The sequence below is a fragment of the Orycteropus afer genome, unplaced genomic scaffold (genome assembly GCF_000298275.1).
Source record: "Orycteropus afer afer isolate SDZICR_OR568_19922 unplaced genomic scaffold, OryAfe1.0 scaffold00031, whole genome shotgun sequence".
Classification (NCBI taxonomy): Eukaryota; Metazoa; Chordata; class Mammalia; order Tubulidentata; family Orycteropodidae; genus Orycteropus; species Orycteropus afer.
In genome coordinates this window covers 3,871,434-3,887,392 of record NW_006921618.1, presented here as the reverse complement: position 1 = coordinate 3,887,392, position 15,959 = coordinate 3,871,434, and the positions used below count along the sequence as shown (strand labels likewise).

Genomic DNA, 15,959 nt, shown 5'->3' with positions numbered 1-15,959 from the left:
AACACACAACTCTACTTTCTTTTTCTGTCACTGCTAAGAGCTGGAGATGTATAAATAACTCAAATGACGTTAGTCCCATGCTCAGTGATCATTTGGTCTAGAATAGGAGATACTAGTTACTACTGTAGGAGCTCTGGTAGCATAGTGGCTAAAGCACTTGACTGCTAACCAGAAGGCTGGCGGTTCAAACCCACCAGCCACTCCTCGGAAGGAAGGTTGGGCAATCCTACTTCCGTAGTGATACTGCCTCAGAAACCCAAGGAGGGGTCGCTATGAGTCGGGGCCGACTCGACGGCACATAACAACAACAACAACAGTTACTACTGTATAATGTGATATATGAAACCAGCACAGATCTTGTTGAGAGTGTGGAAATAGTATAGAAGTGGTCATGATTGACTCCAGGAGGGTGTCCTGAAGGAGCTGTCTGACCTAGGTTTTAAAGGATGTCTAAGGAGTTCTTTCTATGAAAAGAGCAAGAATCCCTAAACGAATTCATCTGTGATGAATTGTCTTAGCTAGAGTCAGTGCCTTGAAGAATGGTATAGGAATAGAGTCTGCTTTAAGTTTATTTAAGGAGCTCTGTTACGTAGTAGGTAATGTATTTGGCTGCTAACCAGAAGGTTGGCAGTTCAAACCTACCAGCTGTTCCACATGAGGAAGAGGAGGCAGTCTACTTCTGTGTAGATCTACAGCCTTGGAAACCCACTGGGGGTCACTAAGAGTTGGCATAGTCTCAGTACCAGTGGTCTGGTTTTTGGTTTTAGGTCTATTTAGAACCTGGGCTGAGTCCTTTTTTTTCTTCCCTCTCCTCTTTTTACTGTGATTTGGGTGAAAATTGACAGACCAAATCCATTTTCCATACAACAGTTCATACACATTTTGCTTCATGACATTGATTACAGTCCCCATAATGTTATAGCTCTCTTCCCGCCTCCTCTCTGTGGTTACCTGTTGTCTGTGTCCTTCTTTCCTATGCTTTCCTGCCCTGGGTGCTATCTCCCTGTGCAAATACTGTCTGGTAGCGTAGTGCCTAAGCCATTAGATTGTTAACCAGAAGGGTGCTGGTTCAACCCACCAGCCACTCTTTGGAAGGAAGGTTGGGCAATCTACTTCCGTAGTGATACTGACTTGGAAACCCAAGGAGGGGTCACTATGAATCAGATCTGACTCGATGGCAGTGTGTTTTGGTTTTTTGTTTGATCTCCCATGGTTGATTGTCTGGGCTGTCTTGCTGCTTGAGCCTAAAGCTCTCTTCAGAGGGTGGGTCTGAGAAGTAGAAACAGAAAAAAATATCTGCACTCAGCAGACATGAGTTCCAAATCAGCACTGCCCTCTCCTTGCAGTGGGGTCTTTGACAAATGACTTAATGCTCTCTCATTCTTAGCTTTCTCATGAGTAAAATGGAAATAATAATATGCATTCATTCAACAGGACGCTCAGTACTCAATAGCCTTTTTCTATGAGCATGTGCTATGTGCTGGCACTGTTCTAAGTCTCTTTTTATGGAGCTTAGATCCTAGTCAGGAAGCCAGGCACATTTTTTAGATTATGAAAAATGTTAAGGATAGTAAAAAGGTCAAGGGGAAGGAGAGATAGGATGGATGACAGGGAAAGCTCTCTCAAGTTATAATGTTTTAAAAGAGACTTAAGGGTGGGCCATGCACAGGTCTGAGATAAGACCATTTCACCTGGAAAGGCCCTGGGTGGAGATGAGCTTGTTGAGATCAAGGAAGACGAGAGTTGGAGAATCATGGAGAGTGAAAGTAAGGTCAGAGGTGTGGCAGGAGCCTTGAAGCCAGGCTAAGGGAAACAGGACTTAATGCAAGGTTATGGGGGGATTAAAAGAACATATATGAAGTACTGACTATAAAGGTTTAATACTGACTTTTTAAGAGACCAAACAGTTAATTTGGCTGTTAACCAAAAGGTCAGCAGTTGGAACCTATCTAGTGGCTCTGTGGGAGAAAGACCTGCCATTATGCTTCTGTAAAAAATTACAGCCAAGAAAACTCTATGGGGCAGTTTTACTCTCATATGTAGTTACTGTGAGTCAAAATCAACTCAACAGTATCTAATGGCAACATCTGCCTTAAAATCATGTCCTTTTCCTAGCTTCAAAGCCAAGCAGAGACTAGAGATGGTGAGAAGTGGTCACATTTGAGGTAAATTTAAAGGTAGAGCCAGCAGGATTTGTGTGTGGGTGAATTGGAAGTAGAAGAATATGATGTGAGAGACAGTTGCAGGATTTTGGCCTGAGCAGGTGGAAGGTGGGAGTTGCTTTATGTTTGCAGTGCCCATTAGATGGAAATGGAGATGTCATGTAGACTGTGGTGTTCAGTCTGGAGTTCTAGGAGCATGGTCTGGCTTGGAGATATAAATGTGGGTGTCCCCAGCATGGATAATGATGCAGCCCTGAGAGAGAAGCAGGGCCATGTGGTCTAAGGAAGGAGGGAGCATTGCTGAAGAAGAGATGGGGGCTTAGCAGGAGGCACCATGATGGAAGGAGATGTGAGGCCTTGGTACCTGGGAGGTGGATAATTTATAGTGTCCCAATCCAAGATAAGAAATTCAGGTTAAAATTAAGGAAGAGACTGCCAGGATCACACTGCTACATTCACATGCTGTTTTGTCTGACTCTGAAGCTGGCTCACCACCCATTTGCAGATTCCAAGACCCCCAGAACCAGTTTGAATGGACATTGCTTTTCCTATTAGGGTCACCATTGGCCCCCAAGTAGATACTGGCTGGATGGCAGTTCTTTATCTCCTGTGTCAACTCCTCCCACCACTGAGCCATGGCCCTTCAGGCCACCCTGTCTCGGCTCTCACTCCCCTGAAGGTTCTGATGAGTTTCATGGTAAATAAGACAGGTGCTGTTCCCAGAGAGTCCTTGGAACTGCCGCCCCCGGAGGATCCTTTGGCCTTAACTGTGGCTGCTAGACCACTGTGGGCTGGGGAGCGTTTCCTCCCCTAGCCCCAAAACTTGTCAGGTGTGTGTGCTGAGGAATTGTCAGGCCAGTAGTTTCTGCTTGTGTTTTTCTTTAGTTTAAAAATGAGCACCTTATATCCAGAGGGACTGAGTAGTTGAACCTGTGGGCTCGGGACCATAGTCGCAGAGGACTTCAAGCTCAATTGGCATAACATAATACACAAAACATTGTTCCACCTCCTACTGTGGCGAGTAGCGACTGGGATCTTAACAGCTTGCAAGCTGCCATCTAGATGCAACGATGGGTCTCTCCTCATCCAGAGCCAAGAAGAATGAAGAAAACCAAAAATTCTTGGAAACAATTAGTGCTAGCGACTGGCACACCATCCAATCTGCAGCCTGTACGACTATGAGACCAGAAGAAATTGATGGTGCTCGGCTAACTACTGTCAACCACTTGGAAGAGGATCTTTGTAGGAGATCCTGGATAGACAGGGAGAACAATGTGCAACAAAACTCAAAATCATTTGGGTGGGGGGGAAGCGGGGAACAGGTTTGCTGGTCCGAGGGAGCCTGGTGGAACCACTGAGACTATGGCCCCTAGCTGCCCTTCAGGTATGGAATTGAACGCACACCTGTGGCTTCCAGTCAAACAATAGACAGGCATATCAGTTGAGCATTTACCTGAGGTAGATAGATTCCTTGGAGAGAACAAGCATGAGAGAAAGAAGGGCTGCCTCAGGTACAGGGAGACAGTTCAGGGGGTAGGAGTGTATGGAGGGATGGACACAGGGAAGAGGTAACTATTGGGAGGAAGTGGGAGGGGAGATGTTGCATTATGCTAAATTGTGAGCAATGTTATGAGACAAAGTGTATGTGAACTGCTGTATGGAAAGTATATTAGCTCTGTAAATTTTCACCCAAATCACAATTTAAAGAAAAAATTAGCAGCTTATTGACTGCAAGTCTGACACATAGTAAATGTTTGAAATATGTTTGAGCAAATGAAAATAGTAAAGCCTTTGGAATTAGACTGGAGTTTAAGGTTGCCTGTAACTCTTCCAGCTTTGAGACCTAGGGCACCTTCCTCACCTTCCAGAACCTCCCCTTTATCTTCTATGAAAAGCTTATATGCCTGGTTTATATGATCATCACATTGACTGAAGGGACACAAAGCACATAACACGAGGCTGGGTGCATAGTAAATGCTAGCAAATGGTAGTTGTGGTGATGAATCAAAAATGCTCAACATTGTGTCTGTTACGTCGTGGATTCTGCTAATTCCCTTGATTGTGGTGCTTTCAGGCCCTCGTCTCTGCCCATGCCGTTTCTCCTCCTGCTTTGCTAGCCTGAGCAGAGAATCTGTTTTGGAGAAATTAGGAGTCCAAGGGGGGATGTGCTGTGCTCTAGACCGTGACCCTGCTCTCCTGCTTCTTGTCCTCTGTCCTTCCACCTAGAGCCAACAGTCTTTGTTCCTCAATTCAAAGGTCTGTTTGAAGGGAAGGGAGAGAAGTCTGTTTGAATGGGAATGAAGCAGGTGTTGGAATATTTTTAGAACATCATTCTTTTCGTTTCCTCATCAACATTCCTTAGGTAGCACGTGCCAGGCCCAAGGCTCTGGCAAAAGGAAAAAAGAAAGATATGTAGAAGAGGAAGAGGACATAGACTAGAAAGAACAGACAGGGGGCCCTTCCTTGTATATTCACATGTTTTTTACTTGAGTTAGACTGGAACTTCAAGAAATGGGTTATCCCAGCAGGTCAGCCTCCAGATGAGATGATGCTCAAACATCTGTAGCCTCTGTCCTGATGATTCGGGTGGGAACCTTCTCATGTATACCTGTTTACATGTGCTGGTAAGGTTTGCCGCAGCACAGCCCCCTGGGCAAAAGAAAGGAGAGCCCTGCACTAGAGCAGGAGTCAGTTCCCTGCAGGTGCTTCGGGGCCCTCTTAGAAGTAGTCTTGACAGTGTTTACCTGCAACATGGAAAGTGTGCACAGCCAGTCTGTATGGCAGATCGCAGTGTGGGATCAAGGACTTGACTTGTGGGGCTGTGTAGGCATCTAAGATGAGTAAAATACTGTCTCTGCTGTTCATCTAAACAAGAAACAGCTCATCTAAGCATTAAGGCTGTTACATCCTGTCTTTAATTGTGCAGTTGTTTGCATTTCTTAAATCTCTTAATTCAGTGGGTGATAAAGTTTAGTGAGATGTTAATGGTAAGAATCTAGGCAGTGAACATATTGGCGTTCACTATAAAATTTTTCAACTCTTATGTTTGAAAACTTTCATTAAAAAATATTAGAAAAATATTGAATATGTAATGTGTTTTGTGTATGTTTCAGACGTTCTGGTTATTGCTTCGTCTCCTAGGTATGTTTGGTTGCTTTGCACTTGGTGTGTGACGAAGCCCCTCCTGACCCACCTTCAATAGCGCATTTGCAGGATGCCCAGCCCACAACAGGGACACCTCATGCTCACCACACCCAGGTGCCTGTGACTCATGGCTCATGCCATTTGAGGCCAAAGCTCCCCCCCACCTTTTTAACCCTATAACCATAAAGGAAATCAAAGCCTTGACTGATCTGGGCTCACTCAAGAACCACACACAGAGCCTGGCACCTTGGAGACTTACAACACAGGAGAGAGGGAACTGGGCAGTAGAATTAATCAGTATTGAATTTTTAAACCCTAATATGAAAACTAAATGAGACCTTAGAGAAGATCTAGTTCATGGTTTGCACAACTCTTTCACTTTTGTGAAACTGCACGGCTTGTTTTTCAAAGGCTTTTATGAAAGCCCATTTTCTAACCCATAAACACAAGCAGAATTGGGGAAAAATGGTTCCAGAGTACAGCCAGTTCACCTGAGGTAGCTTCTGAAGGGAGTCTGGACTGCTAATCAATCTATCTCACCTGTGTTAAGGCAGGACAGCTGCAGGGATGAAAATGATGCAAATAGTTAATGTAGTCAGTGTATTCAGCTGCTAACAGAAAGATTGGTGGTTCGAATCCACCCAACAAAAGGCCTGGCAATCTATTTCCAAAAATCAGCCTCTGAAAACCCTATGAAGTACAGTTTTACTCTCGTGCACGTGGGGTTGCCATGAGTTGGAACTGACTTGATGGGAACTGTCTTTTTAATGAGCTGACAAAATCAGAACTACCACTTAGCTCTGTACTCACAGTGCATTGTTCTTTGTTCTGTGGTAGTGCTTCTTAAAGAAGGAAGATGGGGCGTCTACTTCCATAGAGATTTACCACCTCAGAAACCCAGTGGGGGTCACCATGAGTCAGACTCAACTCAGTGGCATTGAGTTTGATTTTGGTTTGAGTGCTTCTTAACCTAAGAGTAATCCCTGGTAGCATAGTGGCTAAGGCACTTGACTGCTAACCAGAAGGCTGGTGGTTCAAACCCAAGGAGGGGTCGCTGTGAGTCGGGTCCGACTCAGTGGCACATAACAATAGCAGCAACAGCAAGCTCCCAAGGACATTTGGTGATATCTGGGGACATTTTTGATTGTCACAGCTGGAGAAGGGGGTGTCAAGGATAGAAGCTATTAAATAGAAACCAAGGATGCTGCTAAACAAACATCCTAAGGAGCTCTGGTAGCATAGTGCCTAAGGCACTTGACTGCTAACCAGAAGGCTGGTGGTTCAAACCCACCAGCCACTCCTCAGAAGGAAGGTTGGGCAATCTACTTCCATAGTGATACCACCTCAAAAACCCAGGGAGGGGTAGCTATGAGTCAGGGCTGACTCAATGGCACATAACAACAACAGCAAGGTGCATAGGCCAGCCTCTCACAACAGAGAACTGATTATCTAATCAAAATGTCACAAAAACCTCAGTAATACCAAGATTGAAAAACTGCTCTATACCATTGTTTCTATACCTGAATCACCTAGAGAACTTGGGTTTTTTTTTTTTTTTTTCAAAAAAAAAAAAAAAAAACAGCAATATATTTAGTCCTTCAAGTAGTAGTAAGTGTTATGGAGAAAAATAAAGCAGAGAAAGAGTAGGGGTGAGAGGTTACTATTTTAAATTGGTGGAGTGACTCTGAAGCACGCTTCAGTTGGAGAACTGCTTGGTGCGGTGCTGTGCATCTTAATTGCATGATTGGAGCCTTTGGGTTGATACAATCAGTTTTGCATGTTGCTTCCTTTATCAGCTTATATCCTCCTGCAGAGTGAGAGCAGTGTGTCTGCCTCTCCACCGCAGCTGGTGCGTTAGGCCCTTCCTGGTCTCCTCGTCATGGGGATTGGGTTTTAGAGTGGTCCTTGTGCTGAGGTGGGCTTGAGAGCTGCTGACTAGGGCTCCTCAGTTAAGAGTGGGTCTCCTGGTAACACCCATAGATGTTAGGACCACTCTCACTTCCTTCCACTTCAGTACCTAAGATTATGAAAGGTTGAGAGTCAGTTGCAGTTAGCATTAACCCTGTGACAGTGATTGACAAATAGACCTGTGTTACCATAGTCACCTTTGGGTTTTGAGAAATACAGATCATAGGCCCTACCTTGAAGATGTTATTTATATAGGGTGGGACCCAGGAATCTACATTAAAATAAGTGCATGCAGGTGATTCTGGGGCATCACCCAAGACCTTCAGCAATAGAATCTTAGGGCAGAGCCTGGGAACTTGTATCTTAACAAACACCCCAGGTAATTGTTAAACTCACAGAAGATTATTGCTCTGGAAGATGTTGTTTGTTTATTGGACACAAGCCAGAATACCAGGGCCAACCTGACTTCCAGCTGGACAGACAGAAATCTGATTTTGCAAACTGACCCTGGGCCAGTTATGCTCTTGCCTTGGCTCTCGCATGCGCTGGGAATGATGATGTCAGGTGTAGTCATTTGGGCACCTTAGCAGCAGCTAGGACACATGGTATCATTTTCCTCCCCTGGCTGGAAGGCTAAGGCTTTTCTCCTCACTTGAAAGAAAAGCCAGAGTTCTTAGGGTGCTTTACAAGGCTCTGCAGATCACCCCTTTCCTTGTCTGATCTTATCTACAGCTCTCCCCCTCACTCATTTTGTGCCGGCCCTGTTCTCCTTGATCTTAAATATGCCAGGCAAGCTCCTGCATCAAGGCCTTTGCCTACTGGTTTGTCTAGATCTCTCCGCTAATTACCCTTATGGTTTACTTCCTCACCTCCTTCAAATCTCTGCTGAAATGTCACCACCTTCTCTGACCACTGATTTAAAATAGTAGTCACCAACCTCCACCCCTTTCCTGCTTTATTTTTCTCCATAACACTTAATTACTATTTGAAATGCTAGATATTTTGCTATTTATTTTTTTTGGTTTGTCCCCTACCCATAACTCTGCACCTCTAGAATCTAAGTGCTACAAGGTTATAAGAGATTTTTGCCTCTTCCGCTGGCATAACACCTACACCTAGCACATAGGATGCTCAATAAATAATTATCGAATGTTGACTCAGTTTGCTTCTTTCTCATTTACCAAGTGAGTCTCGGCCTTGGAGGTAGGATTGAGCAAGGCCAGGGCAGTTTCCTTGGTCTCCTCAAGGAATAGACCCAAATCATCCTGACTAGAGGAGACTCTTCTGCTTTGTGAAAATATCCAGAACAAAAGGATTATAAAGCGGCAAAGGGAACAGTGAAAGCCAGAGGTTAATTCAAAGTGAAGTTCAACCTTGAAGGGCTTGTTTAAAGTGCCAGTGACTGTGCCAGTCTTGGGGCCAAGGCAGATGAGATTACGGTCCTATTGAGAGCCTCCTGGGAAGTGAGTAGAGTGGCCCCTCAGGAGAGAAGTCCAGTGAAGTTGGTAAGTGCCAGTGAGCCCATGATCCCAGGGGGAATGCCCTCGCCGGGTGCAGAGAAGGCTTCCTGGAAGAGGTGATCCCTGAGCTGAGTCTTGCTTAATCCCTCCTCAGTTTTCTACCTGAAAACTCCAGCTTGCTGTATAAAGCAGCTGCTCTTCAGGAGCCTGGGGAAAGATGGGATCATTTCCATATTCATGCCAAGGCCAGCTTCCCCCAGGGACCTGGTACCTGCAGCCCTGCCAGGTCACCCTGCCAGCTCCTGCTCACATTCCTGAGGTACAGCAGAGGGGCCTGGGGGATCTCAGTTGAAAGTGGGGTTGGGGATGTCAAGGCAGAGAGCTTTTCTTTCCTTTTCCCCCTCTTGATATAAAACTTCAAGGTCTTCTGATTTTCTCCACACATTTCCATCCTAACTGTGTTTGATCGTTTGCTTAAATAAAATCCTTATGGTGTGACCGTTGCCAGCAGCACTGTTTGAAACCTGTTAGCTGAAACAAAAAGCATTCTCTAAGGGAAATGAAAGGCCTGACTTTAGAAATCTAAGCGTTCCTGTCCATCTGTCTTTTTTCAAATGGCCTCAATTTAAGCTCTAAATGTGTTCTGAGTGCCCCTTCTACTAAGAATATTCTGGATAATGTTATGATTTTTCCCCCAGCTACAATTACCCTGGCTCCAGGACTAACAGCTTGAAATGCTGTTGTCTGTGAGCCAGGAGAAATGTGAGTTACAGGCTTCTTGAAAATTCCAGGCCCCCAGTCTGCAAGAGAGATGGGTTCTTGTGTCTAATCAGGTCGCCTTTAAATGAAAGCCAGTTGGGGCAGGTCTTCCAGACTCACAGGAAGGCAATGGCTGTTCAACCGTGGAAATGAAGGTCAGACCTTTGAGTGTGCTGGACTCTCAGAAGAAGCATGGAGGGAGAAGGAAGGGATTCAGAGTTCTCCCTCTCAGATTCTTTTCTTCTCCCCCTGGTGAGTGGCAGTACCAGGCCTCATTCCTAAATAATGGTGGTGACAGCACCCTTCAAATGCACCTTTGTTTCTGAGATCAGGTGAGAGTCCAATACTTAAGTATTGCTCAGCAGAAGAAGCACAAGGCAACTTTATCTTTCCTGGTTTTGAGGACCACCAGCAAAATTCCTATAGGCGCTTTCTTGTCTGTCCTGTGCTCTAAGGGTTCAGTCTTATCAGACAGCATGTACTGAGCACTTACTCTCTACCAGATACTAAGGGCAGAAAGGCAAACTGCACAGGTTCTCTTTTCTCCAGGGACTTGCAGTCAAGGATGAGGGAGCAGTAAGGATATTAAGGATGTAAGATTCAATATCTGTATGGGGATAGGGGGCAGGGAGAAGGGAGTGGTCACTACCAATAGCTGCTACCAATAACTGACAGCTCTTTCCTTAGTACTTCCTTGTGTAAGAAGGTCTTTGGAGTGAAAGTTTATCTAGAGCTGTCAACAGTTCAAGGAAGGGAAAAGGGTATCTATCATACAGTGTGAAAGCAAAAGAAAATTAGAAACAGCAAAAGGGCTGACGTTTGTTGAACACTTACCAGTAGAGTGGTCACTGCTCCTGTTGAGGGGAAGAAGAGAATGCAGGGATTCATTTCTTACAATGGAAACATTGAGATTTTTATGCCCAAGAGTGTAAAGGACTTTTTCTGAATTCCATATTGTCTTCTCCTCCTCCTTTTCATTCCTCTTGTACCTTTTTTAAGTCCATTTCTTTCTGTGAACACCCAGCCCTTTGAACCCCCACCTGCAAGAATTAACGAGTAGATCTTTCCCTTTTAACCCCCTTCCCAGTCCTGATTAAATGTTTTCCTGATGTGGCAAAGTACATTTTTAAAACTGCAGCAAGTCTTTGGACTAGAGGAAGAGAGGCTGGTTCTCATTACTTAGCAGCCTTTGTATGTGTGCACAGCCTTTGGGTGAGGGAAAAGCTGCCCTTCTGTTCATGCGGGGCACTCAGCTGCTCAGGTTTGCTAATGTAATCAGTGTTTGCCGCTGGAGCTGTGCTTCTTGCCTGCTACCAGTAACTGACAGTTCTTTCCTTAGTACTTCCTTGTGTAAGAAGGGCTTTGGAGTGAAAGTTTATCTAGAGCTGTCAACAGTTGAAGGAGGGGAAAAGGGTATCTCTGTCATACATTGTGAAAGCAAAAGGGCTGACGTTTGTTGAACACTTACTCTATGCCAAGCTCTGTTCTAGGCACTTGATATACTTCTTTGCTTTTCACTACAACCCTCTGGTTAGCATTTTACACATGAGGAAAGTAAGCCTCAGAGAAGTCAAACCACTTGCTGACAATACACCGCTTGTAAGGGATGGAGCCTCAGATTTCTGCCTAAATCTGCTTACTTCTGAAACCCTTGGTCTGTAGACTTTGAGAAAGCCATGTTTGTTGCCAGGGGCTAGAGAAGTCTTAGCTGTAGGTAGTGGCTTTGCTTCTGAAATTTTAGGCAGCTAGGACTGGGACTCATTGTTCCCAACCATGTCTTCCTAGAATAATTCACGTTATCTCCATCTCCTTCCTTCCCCTTCAGGTCACCCTGGAGTAACAAGTACGACCCTCCATTGGAAGATGGGGCCATGCCGTCTGCTCGGCTCAGAAAGCTGGAAGTGGAAGCCAACAATGCCTTTGACCAGTATCGAGACCTGTGAGTTACTTACTCCCTTCTCCCTTTAGCTGTCAGTCTTGAGGACAAAAATCATTAATGAGAGTGACTAGGCCAAGCATTCTCCCTCAAATCTGTTACCTGGCTCACTGAACTGATTGAAATTCTGAGCCACCAATAGGAGGATCCCGGGCACTCTTTTGATAATTGGGTTGATGATGAGATGCCTCGGCGATAGAATGCTTCTCTACACAGGCCCAGAACTGTGTGACTCTGCATCATGACTGACAGTAACAGTGGGCACCACTGGTGTGACACCTACTATGTGCCGGCATGGTGCCCATATTTTATACACATTGTCCAAATCCTCGCAAACATGGTAGCTATTTTAGTTGCCATTTTTCAGATGCAGAAATTAAGGCTTAGAAAGATTCAGGTGCTTGTCCAAGGCAGGAGGCAGAGTCCGAAATCACACTCAGCGCTCTGTCACTAAAAACTGTGTTTTTCACTGAACCACATGCCCCAGCTCAGTTGTTACCTGGAGCTCGGGGGTCCTTGTCCCAGACCAGGCACCAGAGCAGACTATTCAAGGTCCTCATTCAGTGGGACCTTGGCAGCCTGTCTTTGAAATAACAGTTGCTGAATCCTGAGTTGTTCCGGGCATCAGCCACTGCCTTCAAAAAGTGTTTTTCCTGAGTCTGTTTAGATTCCTACCTGTCCTTTCTCTTCACATCCAATCACGCCTCCCACCACCAAAATAGAAAGAATGGGCACATAGTTGATGAGTTTTGACGAGAAAAGGCTCCAGAGAGGGTCATCCTTTGAAGTTTGAATTTATTGTTTCATCTTGGGGTTTTTTTGTGTGTGTAATGAATGTGTGTGTGTGTGTGTGTGTATAAAACAATGACCATTCCAACATTCTTCATGTGTACAGTTCAGTGACATTAATTGTATTCATCATGTTTTGGAACCATCACCATTATCCATTTCCAAATTATTTCCTTTAACCTTAACAGAAGCAGTGAATCCCCCTTTCCCCCTCTCTCCCTCCCACTCCTGGTAATCACTAATAAAGTATAATACTAATTCAGATGTCTTCAGTCGTCTAGGACAGGGATCTGAAGACTTTTTTGGAAAGGGCCAGATAGTAAGCATTTTAGGTTTTGGAAGCCACATAGCTTTTGTTTGTTTGATACCCCTTTGAAAATCACTGTTAGCTCTTGAGTCTTAAGTGGGCAGGGTATAGCCCTAGGGTTGAGAAACACAGGGCCTAAGCAGCTGAGATGGTTGTCAAAAGCTGTTGCTGTTAAAGTAGGGTAAGAATTTCAGGTCTCCACTTTGCAGGCTGAATGGTTTTCTTTCATAGCAGACTTAATATATTAACACTTTTAATAAGGAAAGTCTTTAATTATTTCCCTGAGGAAAAGTGATACTTCTCAGTATGACAAAGAGACAAACAAACACTCTCTAACATTTAAGGAAATGAACCAAATACAAAAGCACAACTCTAAGGCAATGGTGAATAAATGGCCCTAGATATTCTGGTAGCCCTTTGTACATCACTGTGCAGAGCATCCTACTACAAGACTTAAACGTTTTTAATGATAATAAAAATGACTGTCATTCTTATCTTCAATATCTATCATGTACCGATATTTTATTAGCATTGCTATTATCTATTTATTTATTTATTTTTTACTGTGGTGAAATACATATATAACAGTTTGCCATTTCAGTCATTTCTACTTGCACGATCAGTAACATAAATTACATTTGCTATGTTGTCCACAAGGAGCTCTGGTAGCATAGTGCCTAAGACATTTGACTGCTAACCAGAAGGCTGTCGGTTCGAACCCACCAGCCACTCCTCGGAAGGAAGGTTGGGCAGTCTACTTCTGTAGTGATACCACCTCAGAAACCCAAGGAGGGGTTGCTATGAGTTGGAGCCAACTCGACGGCACATAACAACAACAACAGCAACATCCTGTCCACCAATCCTCACTATCTTTTTTCAGTTACACACAGTATCTTTAATCCTTACAAGAACCTTTGGGAAAGAGAGTTTTTTCCTCATTTCACAGATGAGTAAACTGAGGCTCTGTGAAGTTATGTGACTTACATGAGGCCCCAGGACATAGAGGTAAAGAGCTAGCATTTGGGTTTGTATTTGGCTGAACCTTCCACAAATTATGGATTTTTTGATGAAAGTAAGTTTCTTTGTGTAAAGGTTCTTATATCTAGAACTTACCCTTATTGTAAAACACCTCCTTCTCCAGCGAACCTGAGAAATTGACTCATTGCTTTTTTGTAGTTTATTTGTAGTTATTTTTCACTAGCTCCTTTTAGTTGGTCATTTAGGTAAAAAGCCAATCCAGCTATTAAACAATAATTCCCAAATGGAATCAGTTTCATATCATAATAATAATATAGATAATAAACCAATAATGATGATAATATAGTTACCAACCAATAACTGTCCAAGCACCGTATTAATAGCTTCATGGTCTTTATCTCATTTATTCTTCCCAGTAACCCTGTGAGACAGGGTTATCCCCTTTTAGAAATGAGTTCACATATTCAGAGACGTTAAGTGACTTTCTCAATTTCACAGAGCCAGCAAGTGGTGGAGCTGGGATATAAAACCATCTTTACTAACTCTAGACTCCAAAGTTTGTTTGTTTACTTGATAGACATTTGAAGGCTCACCTGCTCAGTCCTGAGGACACAGTCTTGTACGTGCCAGACAGGGTCTCTGTCCCCATGGTGCTTCCATTATGGAAAGACAGACAACTTAGAAATGCTCAAGTCAGTGCTGCAGTGGGTGTATAACAGGGAGTGACTTACTGCTTTGAGTAGAGTGGTCTAGGACAGCCAGAGCTGAGGTCTGGTGTTGGGAAGGAGCCATCATGTCCTGGTCCAGCACAGGGGCTAGAGTGCACTGAGCTGCCTAGGCTGGGCTGGTGCAAGGCTATAGACACCTCCATCCCCCAGCAAGGGCATACCCTCAGATTCTGAAGTTAGGCAGTGGGTTTGAGAAGGTGGATTTAGGGATATTTGGTCCTTTTTGTAAGTGTACCTTGGCACATTCCCTGTGGGCCATGTCAGTACACTAGGAGTACAGCCGACCTTTCAGCCAAGCTTGAAGGTGAAAGTGGGAGTTTCCCCTTTAAGAAGATTAGCTAGAGTTCCACCCACCGGGAGAGTTAACCTATTTTTTCCTCTTCTAAGCCTGAGCGAGGAGCTCTGGTAGCATAGTGGCTAAAGCACTTGACTGCTAACTAACCAGAAGGCTGGCGGTTCAAACCCACCAGCCACTCCTCGGAAGGAAGGTTGGGCAATCCTACTTCCGTAGTGATACTGCCTCGGAAACCCAAGGAGGGGTCGCTATGAGTCGGGGCCGACTCGACGGCATATAACAACAACACAACAACAAGCCTGAGCGGGCTTACCTGGCCTTACCTCCTCCTTCTCTTTGGAGGTTGTATTCAGTGTTCTTGTTAATGGACTGACCACATGTTTAGATTTGGGAGGGATGGTTCTGATCTTTGTATAGACTGAAGTGTTTGGGTTTTTATTGCCTTAATAGACTGATTCAGCCATGTTGCCTTATGTAGCCATTTAGGACCAGACCTGAAGAAAAACATAATTTTGTCTCTGACTTCTCTTTCCCTTCCTCCTCTTTCCATCTCACTTGAACACATATATAATAACTCATGGATAGTTTTAGACTTACGCCTTCTTGATTGGCCTGTTGTCATGAGCATTTCCCCATTATAATTAACCAAAACCAAACCCGTTCCTGTTGAGTCAATTACGACTCATAACAATTCTAAAGAACAGAGTAGAACTGCCCTATTATAGGGCTTCCAAGGCTGAATCTTCACCAAAGCAGACTGCCACATCTTTCTCTCGTGGAGTGGCTAGTGGATTTGAACAGCTGACGTTTTTGGTTACCAGCCCAGTGCTTACACTGTGCTACCAGGGCTCCTTGTATTATCATTAAACACTCTTCCAAATAATCATTGATCCATACAGTAACCCTATAGAATAAATAGGAGTTCTCACTGAACAGATTATGAAACTGAGGCTCAGAGAAGTACCCAGCATGGTTAATGGAGCTAGAAAAAAAGCAAGAACTGGGATTCAAACCTTTGGCCTAACCCTTTACACTGCCTTCTGAAAAGGCTCACATAGGACACCTGGATTGATAGACCTTCTTAATTAATTAATTAATTAGTAATTTTTATTGTGATTTGGATGTAAGTTTACAGAGCAAATTCATTTTGCATACAGCAGTACATACAAATTTTGTCTCATGACATTGATTGCAGTTCCCCATAATGTAACAGCTCACTTCTGGCTTCCTCACCACAGTTTCCTCTTCCCTGTGTCCTTCCCTCCCATTCACTCCTGCCTCCTGACCTGACCCTGTGCAAACACTGCTCTTCTTTTCTCCCATGATTGATGGTATATATAAAACCCTGAAAGAGAAAAATTTTCAACCAAGAATTATGTACTTGGCAAAAATATCCCTCAAATGTGATGGCAAAATTAGGAGATTTCCAGATAAGCAGAAACTAAGGGAATTTATTAAAACCAGACCAACCTTACAAGAGATGCTAAAGGGAG

At 44.1% G+C, this 15,959-nt stretch overlaps 1 protein-coding gene across 1 annotated transcript in view; it reads left to right on the top strand.

Moving 5' to 3' along the window:
• Positions 1–15,959, top strand: part of CAPZB (capping actin protein of muscle Z-line subunit beta) — a 225,331-nt gene that overhangs the window by 157,224 nt on the left and 52,148 nt on the right. Inside the window, exon 4 of the mRNA XM_007935646.2 lies at positions 11,259–11,372. Coding sequence (XP_007933837.1) covers positions 11,259–11,372 — 114 coding nt within the window. The remainder of the gene's footprint in view (positions 1–11,258; positions 11,373–15,959) is intronic.